General features: G+C 54.9%; 1 protein-coding gene across 3 annotated transcripts in view; it reads right to left on the bottom strand.

Moving 5' to 3' along the window:
* The window catches only part of LOC141971229 (disintegrin and metalloproteinase domain-containing protein 9-like), a 28323-nt gene extending 12056 nt beyond the window's left edge, over positions 1–16267 (bottom strand). The window contains exons 1-8 of one of the 3 annotated variants that reach the window (XR_012635266.1): positions 16109–16267; positions 6971–7068; positions 5690–5754; positions 4513–4591; positions 2711–2787; positions 1789–1978; positions 973–1038; positions 498–569 (exon numbers count right to left, since the gene is read on the bottom strand). Coding sequence is in view for 2 of the 3 variants with exons in the window: in XM_074928419.1 (XP_074784520.1) it covers positions 498–569; positions 973–1038; positions 1789–1978; positions 2711–2787; positions 4513–4591; positions 5690–5754; positions 6971–7068; positions 16109–16202 (741 nt within the window). In the remaining variant the exon portion in view is untranslated. The remainder of the gene's footprint in view (positions 1–497; positions 570–972; positions 1039–1788; positions 1979–2710; positions 2788–4512; positions 4592–5689; positions 5755–6970; positions 7069–16108) is intronic. The other 2 variants (XM_074928419.1, XM_074928418.1) reach the window with 2 other exon arrangements.
* Between the last annotated feature and the right edge of the window lie 786 nt (positions 16268–17053).

Genomic DNA, 17053 nt, shown 5'->3' with positions numbered 1-17053 from the left:
TTTTTTTAAGTTCACGGTTCAAATCACCAGAATGCATTTTCCCTGTGATACAGACCTTCATTAGCTACAGGATCAATGAAAAAATCCAAAGCAGAAGAGAAAAAAAAGGAGTCTCACTCCTGACAGATAGCTTTGTCTGAAATAGTCAAGTTGAAAGACACGCTTTTTCTCTGACCTTGACAAATACTTAAAATTGCAATAATTGGAGCCACCTGTCCCATCTCCACCGTATGTAGTGCAGGTTGGAAGAGTTCCCTAAATTAATTCTCAACTACGGTAGCTGCAGGTGAATTTAGCGGTGGAAAAGCTTTCCCAGCGACGCACTCGCCAAAGCCCACTGTCAGTACGGCCGAGGGAGCCGCCTGGCTCCCGGCCCGATAAAAACCTTTATCTCGTTCTCACCGCGGTGGTAAGAGAGCAGACTCCGAGGTGGAGGTTTACACAGGCGAGTAGAGCTGCAGGGCTGCCACACACAGCACGGCCCCGCTTCCACTTACGCTGTCGAGGAAGTTGGCCAGCTGCACCATGTGTTCCCTTACTTCTGTCTCACTCTTCCCAAAATCTTCAAACTGCGAGACAGAGAAACTTAGTCATGAAGAGACAAAGACAAGAGTTAAAACAAGGAACAAAACTTTTTGAGATTAGTTACGTGATAAACGTATTTGTCTGGTTCCAAATCTGCTGTCAAGACAGCGGCACCTTCGCTGCTGCTGCTCAGCAGCTCGTGCTCAAGCGCAAACAGCAGGGACGGGCTTTGGTCCCTGCCGATAGCAGCTCTCCACAGCTGACAGTTTACTCTTTTCCTGAAGAGTACTGCATAGACACATTTATTCAGTTTTAGGTCAGTGCATTCGCACAACCTGGGCTGAAGTGCCAGCACCTTCCAACAATCCACCTGGGGGTAACGAGGACGGGCGCCTTTCCCAGCCGGCGCCGGGGGCGCAGGAAGGGCGGGTGACACCCAGCCCCTACCTTTTCTTTGTCCACAACTATGAACAGCTCCACGTATCTCGTTTGATGTAGGACCGCTCTCTTTCTCTGTGGAGAAAAGTTTTAGACAACTTCAATTTTATTAATGTGAGCACAAACAAAAACCCCCACGACACTGTCACACTTCAGTGGACACGACCAGCGGCCTGAGCGCCGCACCCAAAGCACGCTGCGTCAAACCCAGGAAGCGTAATCCACTGCAATGACAATTCCTCTGTGTTTTACATTGAATTCAGCTGCGCAAGGATCTCCCGTGTTTCAAAAGTAAGGGACCTTTTTACTTCTCAGACAGGTTTCTTTGGAAAGACAGCATGTGTTTCTGCAAAGGAGCAGGAAGATACTAACAGGGAAACGCCAACAGCCTCAAAGCGAGACACAAGGTTTCCCGTCCTCCTGCTTTTACTGAAATTTTGTTCTTCAAACAAGGGGGATCTTCCCACCCAGCTGTCGTTCTGACAGTTAGAGGAATGGAATAAACACCACAGCGTTCTCCTGGCTTCTGCTGCAATAGTTCGTTACAGAGCCTCTCCAACGAGGGAGATGTTCCTGCCCTTAAAAGCCCCCAAACGCTCTGCCCATGAATCATCCAGGTGGCCACTCGGCTCGCACTGCTGCATGCAGCAGACGGAAGTTGCAACTGCTTTGTTGAAGCAACTGCGTTTTTCAGCAGCGTGGAAAGCCCTCTGAATCAGAAACCTTTAGGTATGTGTTAAACCCCAGGAAATCTGGTAAGCTGCTTCCATATTCTTAGCTGAACACCCGCAAAACGCATGACGGGACCGTGGAGGAGACACTCACTCGCAGCAGCTGAGTCACACTGGGATGGTGATTCTCCTCCGCGTGCTCCCTTCCGTGGCCAGCGGCCGTTACTCCACACATCGCGGGCTCTTTCTTCACGTTATCCAGACGATATAAAATGTGTTTAGAGCCCGAAGAGGAATCCAGGGGCTCAATTCCATACGTGATGTTCTCTACTGTCACCAAACCCCTAAAATACGGTAGTGAGAAATCCCTGCATTAAGCACAGAGGATCGTTTCCCAGATTTCCACAGCACAACAGTTATTCTCTGACAACTAAAGGCACGTCTACACCTCAGTGCTGGCGAACGGCACGCTGCACCTCCAAGGCTGAAAGCAGCCTGTCACTGGGCAGGGCCTTCACCAGCGCAGCAGATTAACACGTCTGTAAGCAAGGAAGTTACAGGCTTTAAGCAGAAATGCTTTAGTTTAATTATTATCACTAATTTGGTGTCTGACGTGGCACTGCAAAAAAAAAAAAAAAAATTAAAGTCCCAAAAGATACGGAAATTAGACCAAAGCAGAAAAAAGTTTCCATCAAATTTGATGTGCGTAAGCTTTAGGGCCGATTTTGTAAAATTTGCAGACTCGTGTTTGACTTTCCATTTTTGCACTATGTACAGTTCTTTGCACGGACCATCTATCCCAATTAGAAAATAAGCCACAATTTGCGTTAAAGAACGACTTTGTGTACTCTGATAACAAACTGCAACTTGCGCAATGGCATTTCAAATATCTGTTAACTACACGAATAAAAGACACCACAGAAAGACTGCACAAAGGCAGAACCACTGCAGCTGGGCCGCGGACAATGAATCCCCGCCTGGCTGGGCAGTAGTTAAAAACAGCAAGAATTCTGTTTCAGGTTCAGCGAGCACCAGACTCACGTGACAGCCGGGACACAAAAGACGAGCCGCGTTACCTGAGCCCCGAGCAAGTGCTGACAGCAACCACAGAGTCCAGGGCGCCCTCCACGTACCCCTGATAATGGCAGTGATCCTACACGGGAAAGCAAGGGCGCGTTACACGGACTCCTGTGTCACCTCTGGCTGTGGAAGTGCCCTGCCTGGCACGGGTACGCTCTGAGCTGAACTTACCACTCGCCTCTGATCTACAGGCGGCGCCGTCTGACGCCCCCCCAGCTCTGCACCCCCTTTGCTCACAGGCACCTCAGAACTCCTCGCCTGCCCTCGTGCCACGGGGACTGACGTGCAAGGGGCTAATCAAGGTGCTGGGGCACGGGGCTCCAACCGGATCCCCGTCTCCCTAACTCTGCCCAGCAGATGCCCTTCACAGCTTGACGGGGCCAGCGGTTCATGGCACGTTTCAGGTTAAAGACCCACTCCGTCGTTGCACCCGACGCCGCGGCCGGAGCCGGGCTGTTGTCACGGGCAAGCAGGGCTCTGAACCACTGGCCAGCAGCAGCGTTTCTTAACCCGACTGTAATCCATCCTACTCTCAATTTTGGTCCTCCACCCTGCCTCAAATATTTCAAGGCCAGCCCCTCCCTACAGATTTGGGCCAAATCTCTGTTCAGTTTTCTGGAGAACAGCCCCGCACGCTGGGCTTGTACGTGAGCTCTCTCCAGCAAGAAGGGGGCCAAGGCCTCATCACGTTCCTCACCAGCCCCGGCGAGACAGAAGATTTTGTTTTGTCCGCTGTATACACACATTTTGGAAACTAGGCAAGGGGGTAGAATGGGGCAAATACACTCCATCTTCCCTGGCGAGTGCAGTTTTGAACGTTACCACAGGGGTGAGGCAGATCAGGTCGCCTGCTTCAGCACGGAACACAGCAAATGCTGAAGGCACAGGCCAGTCCTTTGGGGCCACTGCAACTTCCATGACCTCGCACAGGAAAAGCATTTTTCCTTTTTGTCAATCACTTTTAACCAGGCAGTACGTACCCAGCTGACTCAGGTGCTCTATTTTTAAAAACAAGACCCCATGAATCATAAATGACTCACGCTTCCCTCTCAGAGGAACGCTGATACATTAGAGTGAAGCCATCAGATATACCCTCATGCTTTTTGTATCACACAAGCTGCTTTTTATATTTATTCTCCTGAAGCAATTAAATTTTCAAAGGCAACCTATTAGGCAGCCTGCTTGCACAGAACAAGAGGGCTGCGACCGCCTTTGCAGCGCGGTAACTCCCACGCCACGCAGGTAACACCCTTCTCAAAGTCTTCCAGACTTGATCTCGTCCATCCCTTCTAGTAATTCCCAGATTTCTGGACTAACGAACGGCCTGTCAACCCTCAAAAATTCTTAGAGCCACGAACAGCCAGCCTCGCACAACGGAAAAGATGGCTCAGCAGCTGACCGTTCGTTTTCCCTGGGGGACCGACCCGGGAGACCAGCGTGTGTGACAGCCGAAGCCAGAGGTGGGTCCCGGGGCCAGCCCGGCCCTGCCCCGCGCGCTCTGCTCCCGCCAGCGGCAAGGTCTGTGCTGCCCGGGACAGCACGGCTCAGACAACCACACACCTGACAGCTGCGAGGAGCATTTCCTTTTTAGAGGAGAGCGAGTAGCTGTTTAATTAATTAGACAGCAATCACCTCCTCCTCGGCCAGAACCAAGGCTCCTCTCCTCGTGCAGGGCGCACGGGGTCAGAGGGTGGCCCAGCGGAAAATCCAGCTTCTGGAACACGACTCCCTCACCCTGCAGGTGCTCAGGGTTCAAGTCACCTTCAGTAGGGGCATAAAAATAATCAAAAAATCATACCTGGACATCTGGATATTCAGATTGCAACTTTCCCTCCTTATTATAGGTATAAACTGTGAAATCTTTGGGCAGCAGTTCTCTGTAAGGAAAGGGGAGAGGGAATACAAGAGGAATTTCATTAAATGACCAGCGCTATAACAGGGCACTAAAGATGATCTTAATCAAAAGTGTCACAAATATATAAATTGCAATTAAATAAGGAAAAATTCAAAAGGAACACCCCGCTCACCCCCCAAAAAAAAATTAACAAAGAAATTGTGCATTTCCACACCAAAATCCAAGATATCAAAATGGTGGAACCCTTAATGAAATCAAATCAACCACTTCACCCTGGATAAGTAAAACAAGCATCAGAACCCATCAAATTCTGCTAAAAGCTTGCTTTCATGCAGAATTTTAAAAAAATATTTAAAAATCACAGCACTCAGCCTGCTGCGTGTGACTCCTCTTCCCCAGCACCCAGGAAGTCTCCCACGATCAAGGCTCCTGACCCACGCGGGTAAATCCCTTGATGCGGCCCAGCTGAATGTTTCTGAGGGTCAGGGGCTGGGCAAGCGGCAGCTAGAGATCCCCCCGGGGTTGTCACCTTTCAAGAGTTCTGTCTTTTTCCTCCCTTACGAGCGCAGTCTGAAGAAGCACTAGCCCGATAAATGATAACTTCCTGTTGCTGCAAGTAGCCCTTTGAAAATTAAACCCAAGACAGACAACATCTACACTGCCTGCAGGTGATGGGTATTAAGACCTCAGGTGTAAAGTCAGCTTCCTCACTTATTAGTATTTCTGTGCTATCGAGACAGGAAAAACCACCCCGAAACAATAAACAAAACACAGGAGAAAGCGAAAATATTTACTTAAAATATAGTTCACTTTGTTTATTTTTAGATGTGAATGGAGAGCGTCATTTCAGCAATTCCCCGGATCCCTTTGAGCAAACTGCTGCTTCCTTCACTGGAGGGGGAGCACCAGGGTTGCAGGAGTTCAACCAAATTTCTGGCTGATAGCCAAGACTCGGTGACTCAATCCACTCTCGCCGCCTCTCTCTGCGGATTTTGCAGAGCCAGCTTAGTGTAACTGCACTTCTCGTAAGGAGCCTCAAGAATGGGAACTCGCATGCTACCTGCCAGCTCGTTACTGGGGTGCAACAGATGGAATTTAATAATCTAGATTAATCACTTACTTGTTCTTTTCTAGGTGAATGGTGTATTCTTTTCCCTCTATCGCAAGAGCATACGACTCCTTGTCCTGAATATAAAGAAAAGTTGCATTTTACTTGTGAATTTTACTCATTCTCTGGATGTTTACTCAGCCTTTGGAATCAGCCAGGGTTTGGCAGCAGACCCTCTACCACAGCACCCACATCGGTCCCGGCCCCTCCGCAGCTCGGGGCTGGGCTGCACCCGCGGCCGCCTCAGACACAGGTACCGACAGGAGTGAAAGCACGACCTGGAGGGGTGCAGAGCGCTCGCTCTGGGCCGGCACCCCGAGGCGGGAGGGAGCGGGCTGCTCTGCTGAGCCCGCAGGCCGCCGCCGCAGGAACCTGCCCACGGCCACCCGGACACGGCTGCCACGTCCACAGGCTGCCGGCACCGAGCTGACAAACCTGCCCCTTAAACCTGCTACTGCACCAACCCAGGACTAACCGCGCGTGGGTGAGCCCAAAACCTATTTTATCATTGTCCCCACCTCCGGAACCTGGCAGCCCTTCCTGTGTGACTGGGGAAAAGTCACATGAAGGAAGCTATTTCAAAATAGCCTCGTGGTTTTCATATTCCTTGTTTCTAAGACGTCCACAGAAAACTCTTAGTTACAGCTGGAAAAGGACAACACAGGTTTATTCCTGAACACTCACAGTGAGGCAGTAGCTCACAGGGCTACAGGCAGCACCTCGGGCCCCCAAAGACCGAGCAGTGGGTGAGCTGAGCTGCCTCCCGCCGAGCGAACCACCACAGGGGCACCGGGCACCCGCTGCCACAGATGTTAAGTTCTGCCAGTGTCTGCAAGATCTGTGACTAAACACGCTTGGTCTAATCCAAATGCTTTGAAGTGTGCAGCCGTTAGCTACGTGGCTGGAAGGTACCGGTGGGGGCTGTCGGAGCCGAGCCCCTGCCCAAAGCGGGGCCAGCGACAGAGTTGGCCCCGGCTGCTCACCACCTCCTCCCGTCAGACCCCAGGCATCTCCCAGGAGAACGATTCCACCACCTCGCTGAAATTTGTTCCGGTGCTTAACCACCCTCATTATGCAATTTTTACACCCAGATCAAAAGCCCATTGAGGCAACTGTACCCTCCAGAGCAGGGAGGTATCTACCGTAGCCCAGGTAATGGACCTGCTGTGGGACGGATGCTTTTTGCTGCTAGGTGAGTCCCATCGTGTTCTGTGAGAATTCCGGGGGGGTTCGGGGTGCACCTCGTGAGGAACTAGATAAAAAACTGAAGGCATTTTTAAGACTGCCCAGTACCTGTACTGAGGAGACATTGGAAGCCTCTCGCCGTTCTCTTCCTAACCTCTGTGGGATTACAACTTCATAGGAAGACAACAGAGAAACCTGCTGGAAACCTAGAAAGCAGAACAGAAACACTGGCTGAAGAAAGCAAGCGCTCGGAGGATAAGGCACAAGGAAGAAAACGCTCTCTCAGGAAAAGCCCCCTCGGGAGGAAGGAGGCAGCCTGTGACTCCAGGTCCAGTCTCCAGCTTATCGCAGGCCCCTGAGGCTGGGCTGCACGTCTGGGGCTGCAGCACTGCCCGGGGCAGACCCCTCTGACGAGCTTGGCCTTTGAGAACCACCACAGCCCCTCGCTGCCAAGGCACCACACGTCTGGAGCTGGAACCCAGAGAAAGCCGAAGGCCCTGACGCGCAGAGCAAACCTCAGCGCAGAGCACGCTCGGACTGCCCCGAGAAAGGCCGGAGAAAACAACACACCAAGAGCAGAGGAGACCCCAGATTTTCCAGAAGGTTTCAAACCGAAAGCTTCGCATTTCAAGTCCTGTCTCACAAGCACCTATCTCACATGCCATCACCTCTCGCCAGCGGGAATCGGAGCAGTTGACAAAGCAGGTCAGCACCGACAGAACTTGTTCAAGGACACAGAAAGAGCATCAAAGCCGGGTGCCCTGGGCACAAAGCTGGAGCCGCACCAGCCTCTCTGGATGAGCTCCCGGGGGCTCCAGCAGTTCCTGCGCTTCCCGGCGGCACACGGAGCCAGCCCAGCCCAGCCTTACACCCTGGCCCTGCACGCCACGGCCAGACTTCAACACAAGGCCAGCACTGCTCGTTGTGTCCTCAGAGAGCTCTTAGGGACCTTAGAAAAACAAGCGAGGTGAAACAAACACATGCAACAAAGCAGCTTTTTGCAGATCACTTTATAAATTATTTGCATATGCAACATCAGACAGATCCTCTGACCCAAACAAAAGTCTATGGTCCAAGTTTTCTTCATAAGGCACCAGTTCTTGCAAGCAACTGTTCTATATCAACCGTGTAAACAATAACAACTTACACATGCAAACTACTTTTCCCGTCAAGGGCCGCTGCCTGCCTGTGCCTGGCTCGGGACCTGCTCCCCCGGGACGTGGGAGGTTGGTCGCCCAGGACTCTGGGCAGGATTAAGAGCAACAGATTTACTAGCTCATGGCAATGGAATCGGTGAGCTCATCGGAGGAGCCTGAGCTTCCCGACCCAAAGGCAGGGGGAAGGGAACAGTTATCCTCCTTGTCCCCACTTATCTCCAGAAACTATGGCCAGATCTGGGGGGGGTGAGGGAGCGTTTAGTTTCTGAGATCCTCCGCAGAGTCTCCGAGCGGGACCAAGGCACCACATTCATTTAGAAACCGGCCCCTTGGAGCACATCAAAACTCACACCGCGGCTCCGCAGGCAGCACGAGGGCATCTGCGTGCTCAAAGCCTGCTCCATCGTTTGGGAAAGGGGCAGGAGCCCCCACGCAGGCTTTAAACGCCGGGGGTTCCCCAAAAGCCTCCCCGAGCCAGCTCTGCTGAGCTGCAGCCACGTTCAGGTCCCTGCAGAGGCTTCTGCAGCCTCTTCCCGTCCCCAGCAGGAGCCGCTGCGCGGGCGCAACGCGACGAGCAGCACCCAGGCCGGCACGAACAGGCACCCCAGAAAGCGTCCCAAGGGAAAAGCATGTCCACTCCCGCGCTCGGTGTCCCTGAAGAGGAGCAAAAGCAGCGAGATCGCTTCCAGCTCGCTGCAGCGCGCAGGCACGGCCGCCTGGAGAGCAGGGATGGACCGATGGCCCATGCAGCAGTCCTGTCGGACGGGCACGGGCAGAGCCAGGCAGTAACAGTGCACAGAAGCTTCATTAATTACCGTGATTGGTGGAAAAAAGGTGTTGAAAAAGCAGAGGTAAACTCCCTGAAAACAGGCTCCCGGCAGTGCTGATGCCCCCTCGGCCTGGCCTGCACTCAGGGGAGGGAAGGGTGGCTGCCTCCCGGGTGAGGCACCGAAAGCGTTCTGCAGCAAACCACTGCTCTACATCTGCCATTTCCAAACACACGTTTCACTCGTATCCAGCCCCGAGCTCTTGCACGTCACTGCTCTGCACTTGCTACTTCCACACTGCCATCCAGAAGTGCCCCTGTTAGTGGGGGATGTGGCACTGTGACGTTTGGCCAGACTCAGGACACACACGCTACAGAAACAGCAGGGCACGGTTAATCTCGGCCGTGCTGGAAAGCAGCGTGCCCCCCCAAAAGCAGCTCGGAAGCAGAAGACAAAGGAGTGAATCATCAGACCAAGCCAGCAAAACTGGGAGGGATTTCTGGGAAGAGTGAAACTCCAAGAGGCTTCCTCTCAGAGGAACGGCACAAAAGGGTGCAATCTCCAACTCTGAATTCTCTGACAGTTCTCCCCCCACTCCGCCCTCCCTCCCTCCCTCCCTCCCTTCACTACTGCCAGTCTGGGAGGTGGTTTCAGGTACAAAGCCTTATTCTTCCCTTCACTGTGGGCACAACTCATTGGAGGAGGAGGAGGGGTGTTTGTCTTGATTAACAAAGTGCTTCCTACTAGGACAAGCTGAAACATAAGGGTAGGGAGGCACCACCTCACTTCCTCGGGGAACTAAGGAGAGAAAAGCAGCCTTCACGTTAAAAGTTCAAACTGAATGCAAATAGCCTTCCCTCTAACTTGCAGTTCTCTCTCCTCTTCTGGCAAAATCATCCTTCCTCTCCCCACGTTTCAGCACTGACAGAGGCGGGGTTGTCAGCAGGACACAACCGCTCCGCAGGGGCTGGAGGTGCAGCACAGCCCGTCACCGCCCGCGACACAACGCCCCTTCCCGCAGGTCTCCCCCTGGCACTGACCCTCACTTCACAAAGTTTCCATCCCGACTGCCCCACGCAATATTTCACGCATCGCTGGCAGCCCTCAAAGAGGGCACCAGACTAGTTCATCAAAAATCCAATGAAAGGGACAAGCGCAACGAAGCAGAAATCAGAGCACGCAAGAGACAACCCTGCTCCTAAATCCTCCTCGTAAAAGGGCTCGTTACAGGGGACAGGCCCTTCTCCTGCTGAGAAACACAAACCTCGAGAGCTACGTCCTTAATCCAGTAACACATGGGCCACCCCAAGTCCCCCCCGGCACCCAACGCTCAGACCCCATCCCACCCAGGGAAGAAAAACACATTCAACCCGACCTAATTAGCACAAGGCGGAATTCTCACGAGGACCAGGCGGTCTGCAGCCTTCGCAGCAGCCTGGAGAAACGCTGGGTTCCAGCACGCTGCGAGGGCGCTCGGGCACGGTCCTGCGGCCACCCGGCGTGGCGGTGCCGCCCTCCAGTCGAGGCGGTTATTATCCACGAGATCCATCCACGAATTTCAGTGCAAGGTGGAGGTGGTTTAATTCATAGCAACGACCGAAAGGCAGAAGTGACAGCAAAAACCCAGCCCAGACACTCAGCACTTTTCCACATAAGCTGTTTGAAGATACTTACACTGTCTTCCTAAGATACACTATGTTTTGTAGCTTCTTCTCCACCCCCTTTCGAGACACTTCACTGCGATATAAGTATGGTTCTCAAGCACAGTAGTTTGCAATAAATTTTTCAGTAACTTACAGGACTTCTCGTACTCGGGTGCTTCCTGCAGTGCCCAAGGCTGCTGCCGGAGTCGCACCACACGTCACCACTGACAACGCGCTCTTATCAGCCATCCTTGGGCGTAACACGAGTCGAGACTGTAGTCCCAAGGAGAAAAAAACAATTGCACCCACTGTATTTATCTTGTCTCATTAGAGACTGCCTTTAATTATCAAGCATTGAAGGCAACTAGGAAGATGTGAATCATCTTCCCCTCCCCGCCCCAAATCCACAGTAGGAACTCTGTGCGTGCTCCAGGGCGTGCGGGGGCTTGAAAACCATCGAAATGTGTTGTGGCCGTGGGGGTCTCCAGACACTGGGCCCGCGGTCGGGGTGCTCGCTCCCCACTCAGCAAAGGCCAAGCTGCATCGCCTGCCTTCAGAGACCTCAGCGAGCAGATGGCTGAGCAGCCCCGGAGACACGGCACACCGGTACACCCACCCGCACTGAACAGTCCACCCCGACTACCCGCTTTCACCGAAACTCCTTCCCAAGCCTACTAGGGTGAGGTCAATGATAAACTCTTCAATGGAAGAAGAAAAAAAAAAAAAAAAGAAACGGGAAAGTTTAGACTGTAACCTATTACACCACAAAACAAAGTAATTTCATAAAAACCAGCTCAGCAGCACATGAGCAGCTCATCGCTTGGGCTGCAGAAACCGCTAAGTAGGAACATGCACAAAACCACCCTCCCCACCCCGGGGAGGAGGAGGAGGAGGAGGAAGAGGAGTGGACTTGGAGACAAGGCTCCAAACCACCCCCGTGCAGGGCAGGGCCCGCAGCGTGCTGGGGCTGCCAGTGGGGCTCGGCAGCTGCTCTGAGCACCCCTCTGGGACCCCCCACTGCTGCCAGCACCACAGGTGATACCGGAGAGCACCATCCTGTACAATAAGCAAAACGCTAAAATTCCCCTGACGCTACCCAGAGTTGTTCACAGCTGCCCACCAGCGAAACCCTGAGAGAGGACACAGCACCGCCGTTTACTTGTAATTCTCTACTTCCATTTACTCAGTCCCTAGGTGAGAGTGGAAATAAAGCCAGGAAAAAAAGTCAGCACCACACAGAAGTAAGATATTGCCAATGTTCTCTTTGGATTTATCCCGTGCCTGCATCCACCCTGGCAATTTTAGGTACTCCACTATAAACGTAAAGGCTTGAGCAAAACCCTATTAATCCCAGAGCATCAGTTAGCAGCAATGAGTTTTAATCTATTAGCTGCGTGCGTGTCTGAGTCAAAAGATGCGCATTGCTAAAGCATTAAATACAGAAGGTCATTAAATTAACCGTTGTTGCAATCAATGACAATTGATGGATGAGGTCAGCCGCACCGGGTGGGCAGCAGACCGACCAGAACCCGTGCTGGGAGTCCAGGCAGCCCCCCCGGCCCAGGGCAGGGGCAGTTCCACCCCAAGTGCCCCCCACAGTGTCCCCAGCGCCCCGCGCGTTCCCCTCGCTGTGTCTGACACCGTCCCTCCAATCCCCAAATGGGGTGGACTCTTCCCTCCCCTTCTGTCCGGCTGCAAAGTTTTAGATTTCCGAAGCGTGCTGTCACACTCCCCTCCCCTTTCCTCGAGTAACACAATATTCAGTATTTCCTCGTGGAACCCATTTCTCAGATCCCCGAGTGTTCACGTTAGAGCCCACCTGTCCCGAAAAAGGATCCAAACAGGCCAGGCCCGCCCAGCGAGGCCCCCTTGGAGTGCCACTGCGTGTTTATGTATCTCCACGGGTCAATCTTTCTCCCATGACAGACAGCCCGGCTGACTCACTCGCCATTTAACCTGCTCCAACACTCATTTCCTTCCCTGCCAACATGCTCCTGCACCCCATTTTTCACCTCTCATAGTGCAGACGGTCATTTCCACCTCAGCAGAACACTCTGCACCCGTCCTCTCAGAGCCGCAGCCTTCTGCCGTCATTTCTCTCACGTGTCCACATCACCGGGGTTGCTGATCCTTCCTTTAAGGGCCCCACGGGGTGCAGGGCACCGACTCAAAGGTCAATGCGCATCCCCTGTACCCCACTCCCAAAATCACAAAGGACTTTGCCAAGCAGTATCTGTCTGAGGAGAAACGTGTGTGACCTGGCTTTCAGATGTCCTTCCAGAATGACACCTAACACCCACGACTTCTTTGGTGTCTTTCTTCAATCCATTACATACCAGGAAAAACACCTTTAGGTGCAGGCGACCCCTCCGCTGACAGCTGTAGTAAGATTTACTCTTTGGGTTACTGGAAACCAAAAACTCCTTGGCTTCTACTATGTAAATATTATCCAAGTCCACTTAAAAATATTTAGAGATTTATACAAAACACCAAGCTAACGAATCTGCTAATAGCAGGAGCACTTCCTACAAAGCCAACAGCTCCAGTTCCTCACAGACCTCAAAGGCCAAGGAGGGCCTTGGTGGTGCTGCTCCTCCTCCTGACTCTTCCCCCCGTCACCTCCCGCCCGGGCTCTAAATCTTCAGACCAAGCGGGTCTCCTTGTGTCACAGGAGGAAAAGATGACTGAGTATCACAGCAAGAGAAGGAAATTCATTGATTTATTGCTCACCTGGAATATTCCTTTAACATTAAAGCTGGCAAGAACAGTCCATGTAACTTCTCTCAGTATTTTACAGGGGGGGTTGGACGTTAATGAGGGCACTGAGCTCTTCTACAGCAATAGTTCCTAGAAAATTCTTACCTCCCTCTTGCTGAAATCCTGACCCATGCTGTAAGTGTTTCCTGTCTAGACTCTTACTGTTCCTGCTGCCCTTTCTAAGGCCACACTAATTCATCCACAAGACAACGGCCACTCTTGTTCCACAGAAAGGACGATCGCTCACGTTCTCTGGTACAGTCACAACGTCGTCTCCTCCCTGGAGCCCTCCTACAAGGAGAAGCAGAGCAAAGCCACGCAACCCTCTGGTGCAAGACGATTAATCTCACCGGGACCTTGCTCCTGGGGTCTCTGCCCTTGCACCCGCGACAGCCTTGCCCACGGAGAGCAGCTCCTCGAGCAGAGCCCGCTCCCTCCCTCCCGCCTCGCCAGCTGGGCAGGCGTCAGCTGGCCTCGCACAGCGGAGGCTCGTGGGAACGCTTCTCTTCGGAGACGTCGCTATCTTTAAATTCGGCCACCAAAGGAAACCACACAACACAAATTCAATCACAGAACTCGGTAGAGTTAAGCAAATAAACTTTTTTTTTTTTTAATTTTAGCTTGAGAAATGAGAATGGTCGAGACATGCAAAAGCTACAAGGCCATGTTTCAAACTTCCTTTTTCTGAAAACAAAGCACAAGAAGCAATATTAGCTACACTGAAATTTCTTTCCTCTTTTTGTTCTTCACATGGAGGAAATAACCACAAAAACCCTCTTTGCTCTGCTGAATGATTGTCCCAGATTTGTTGAAACATGGGTGAGGCAGTGCTGTTTTTCACAATTTGAACAAAGGAATTATCTTAACCAAACACTGCATCTCCCCAGAAACTGAAATTGAAGTGGTTAAACACTTTTAAAATTCCTTTAAGAACTGGTAAAGCATGGCTAGAACGCCCTGGCGAGTGCATGACATCAAGGATCAAGAAAGAGACCAAGCAGCGAAAACCACCGTCCTGACCTATGGCAATGCCAGATGGTTTCTTTATGAATTTATACAGCCAAATGCTGAGGCCTCTCCAGACACAAATAGGAAGGGAAAATCTACAGTACACAAATCCCTTAAGGCTACGCATCACTGTCTGATTACGTTAATTCAGGAATTTTCAATTAGTAGTTTCCGGCAACATCCCATTGCTGCCTCATATCCCTGTTCGTTGGGGAGTGTCCAAAGCACTTACATTCCAACCCAAAATTTGGAAGTTCCTGGATAAACCGACACAGGTGACTGGTTTCTCCCCGCTCCTTCACGCTCAGACCCGAGACAAAGACGGTCCATTAACTTTTATTGCAGATTTGGTGTTACTAGCCGGGACAGAGGTGTCCGACAGCAGAAACACCGCCAGCCAGCAGCAGTAACTCCCTGCGTCCTCCCACCCGCGGGTCGGAACTAAAATATTACTCCTCAAAACGCCGACCGGTCCGCTGGAAGCACAAGCACCCAACATCCCGGAGATGCGTCGCTGGAGCCTGCGCTCCCTGGCAGGGCAGTTCTAACACGCCGGGCCACCTCCGCAAGCCAACGGCCACCTTCAGAGCTCGGCTTTCGTCTCGCTCGCAGCCGCCAGCAACAACGCGCCAAGTGAGAGGCAGAGATTCGCAGCACGGAGTCCCTCAGGGAGAGATCCCCACCACAAGAGGACTGTTTCTCAGCATGAAGCATCAATACCAGTTTTAGAAAAGATTCCTCAGTTAGGAAGCCCTGACTATAAAACTGTGCATTCATGATAAACACAGGAGCTCAGCACAGCGCATATATCCCTTCAGGAGGGGGAAAACAACAACAGAGGAGACACTTCTGCCCATCTCGAATATATAACATCAGAATCAGCATCCTAAAAGCCCACGAAGAGAGCAGTTTCAATTCACGACCAGCCCATAGAGCCCGCACAGCGCCAGCTCGGTAGAAGCCCGCCGCGGGAGCGCGCTGCCCGCTCCCCGCCGCTGCCGGGCCCGAGCTCGGGCCCTGCTCGGACCGGGCAGCCGGCCGGGGTCCTGCCCCGCGCCCCGGCCCCGCGACGGCCGAGGCCGCCCAGACGGAGAGGGGGAAGGCACGGGTGCCTCCGCACGCCCCTGAAACGCGGCGGCGTCCTGCCAGCCCCGCACGGACACGGCGCGGCCGTACCCGGGACCCGCTCGCAGAAGGTTTCTGGGCGCCCCGCGAGCAGGCTGCCCAGGCCAGCACCGGCTTTACCGACCTTCCCGTACGCGGATTGTCACCGGCCCAGCGAGAGTCCGGAACCGATGCGGAGCGCCCGCTGCCCGGCGCGGGAGGGTGCGGAGCAGCGCCGGCATCGCCCGGGCGCCCGCGGGCAGGTGGAAGGGGGCGGCGAGTCGCCAGCCCAGGCCGCTGCTCGCGTCGGAGGGTCCGGACAAAGGCCCCGCCGTCCTCCGGGCCCCCGCAGCACCTCCGGCCGCACGCGGCGGCCCCGGGCTGTGCCGGCGCCCACAGCTCCGGGCACCTGTGACCCCGCGCCGCGACCGTGAGCCGCCAGCGCCGCCCGCGCAGGGGGATCCCCCGGCCCGCGGAGCCCCGCACACCGCGGGGCTGGACGGTGGGGCAGGACCGCGCCGCGCTGGCGAAGGGAAGGGGATGTCTCCCAGCCCACCCGCCGGGCCCCGGGGCCAGGCCGGGCCCCGGCAGCCCCGAGGGACGGGGGAGGGGGGGCGGCCAGACCCCCTCGGCTGCCCCCGGGCCTGGCCGGGCAGCCCGGGGTGAGGCGGAGGAGCCCGACCCCCGCGGAGGGGACGGGGCCCGGCCGCGCCGCCGGGAGGGAGGGAGGGAGGGAGGGGAGGGCGCCGGGCCCGGCCCGGCCGAAGGGAGGGAGCGGGGGCCGGCCGGGCCCGGGCCCGCCGCACTCACCCGCGCGGCCCGGCGCCCCGGGCGCGGCCAGCAGCAGGAGGCAGAGGCAGCTCCGCGCCGCCCGGGCCCAGGCCATGGCGCTCGGCGTCCGCATCGCCCCTCCCGGCTCGGGGCGCTGGGTCCGGCCGGCGGCCCGCGGCCTTATGGAGCCGGGCCGGGGCCTGCGCCGCGCCGCCCCCCCGCCGCCCCGGGGCGGGGCCGCTCCGCCCGCCCGCGGCCGAGGGGCCGCCCCGGCGCCGGGACCCCCGCACCGCCGGCGGCAGCGGCTCCCACCGAAAGCCCCTCACGCCAGCCGCGCCGGAGCCCACCCGAGACGCTCCATCGCGCGGCGGCCCGCGGGACGGGGGCTGAGCCGGGGCCGGCTGCGGGCCCCGTGGGGAACGCGGGAAGAGCCCCGGTGTCAGGAGAGCCCCGAGCGGCACCTCCTCAAGTGATCGGCCTGGAAGAAACCTGGCGTTAACGTTTCTGGTACTTTTTTAGAGAAAAACCAACCAAGGCCCGAGAGCAAACCTTGCTGAAGGGAACTGGGGTCGGCACTGACCACCGACACAACGACTCTTCTGGCCTTTCCATCCAAAACCCGCCACCCCCGGCCTGAACCGGCCGACAGGCAGCGCCCCGGGACACGGCTGAGAAGGGACAAACCCTCCGGAGGAGACGCCGTCACGGCTTTGTCCCCCGCTCCCGGCGTCCTGCGTGTTGCTGTGACCTGCCTCCGGGCAGCGTCCACCGACCCAATAAACACCCTCCAGGGCACCCCGGGGCGCTCGGCGCCTTCCTCCGGGACAAGGAGCAATAAACAACCTGTGACACACCAGTCACTCCCAGCGGCGGATGGAGAAGCACCCTCGTACTTCAGTGATAAGCAGCGGACGTGAGCCTACACAAAAAACATCCAGTTCACCAATGACTTCCTGGATACCGATGCCCTTTCTTGGTTTCCCG

Source organism: Athene noctua, chromosome 28, assembly GCF_965140245.1.
Source record: "Athene noctua chromosome 28, bAthNoc1.hap1.1, whole genome shotgun sequence".
In the NCBI taxonomy this organism is placed as follows: Eukaryota; Metazoa; Chordata; class Aves; order Strigiformes; family Strigidae; genus Athene; species Athene noctua.
This window is presented reverse-complemented; position numbering and strand designations above follow the sequence as displayed.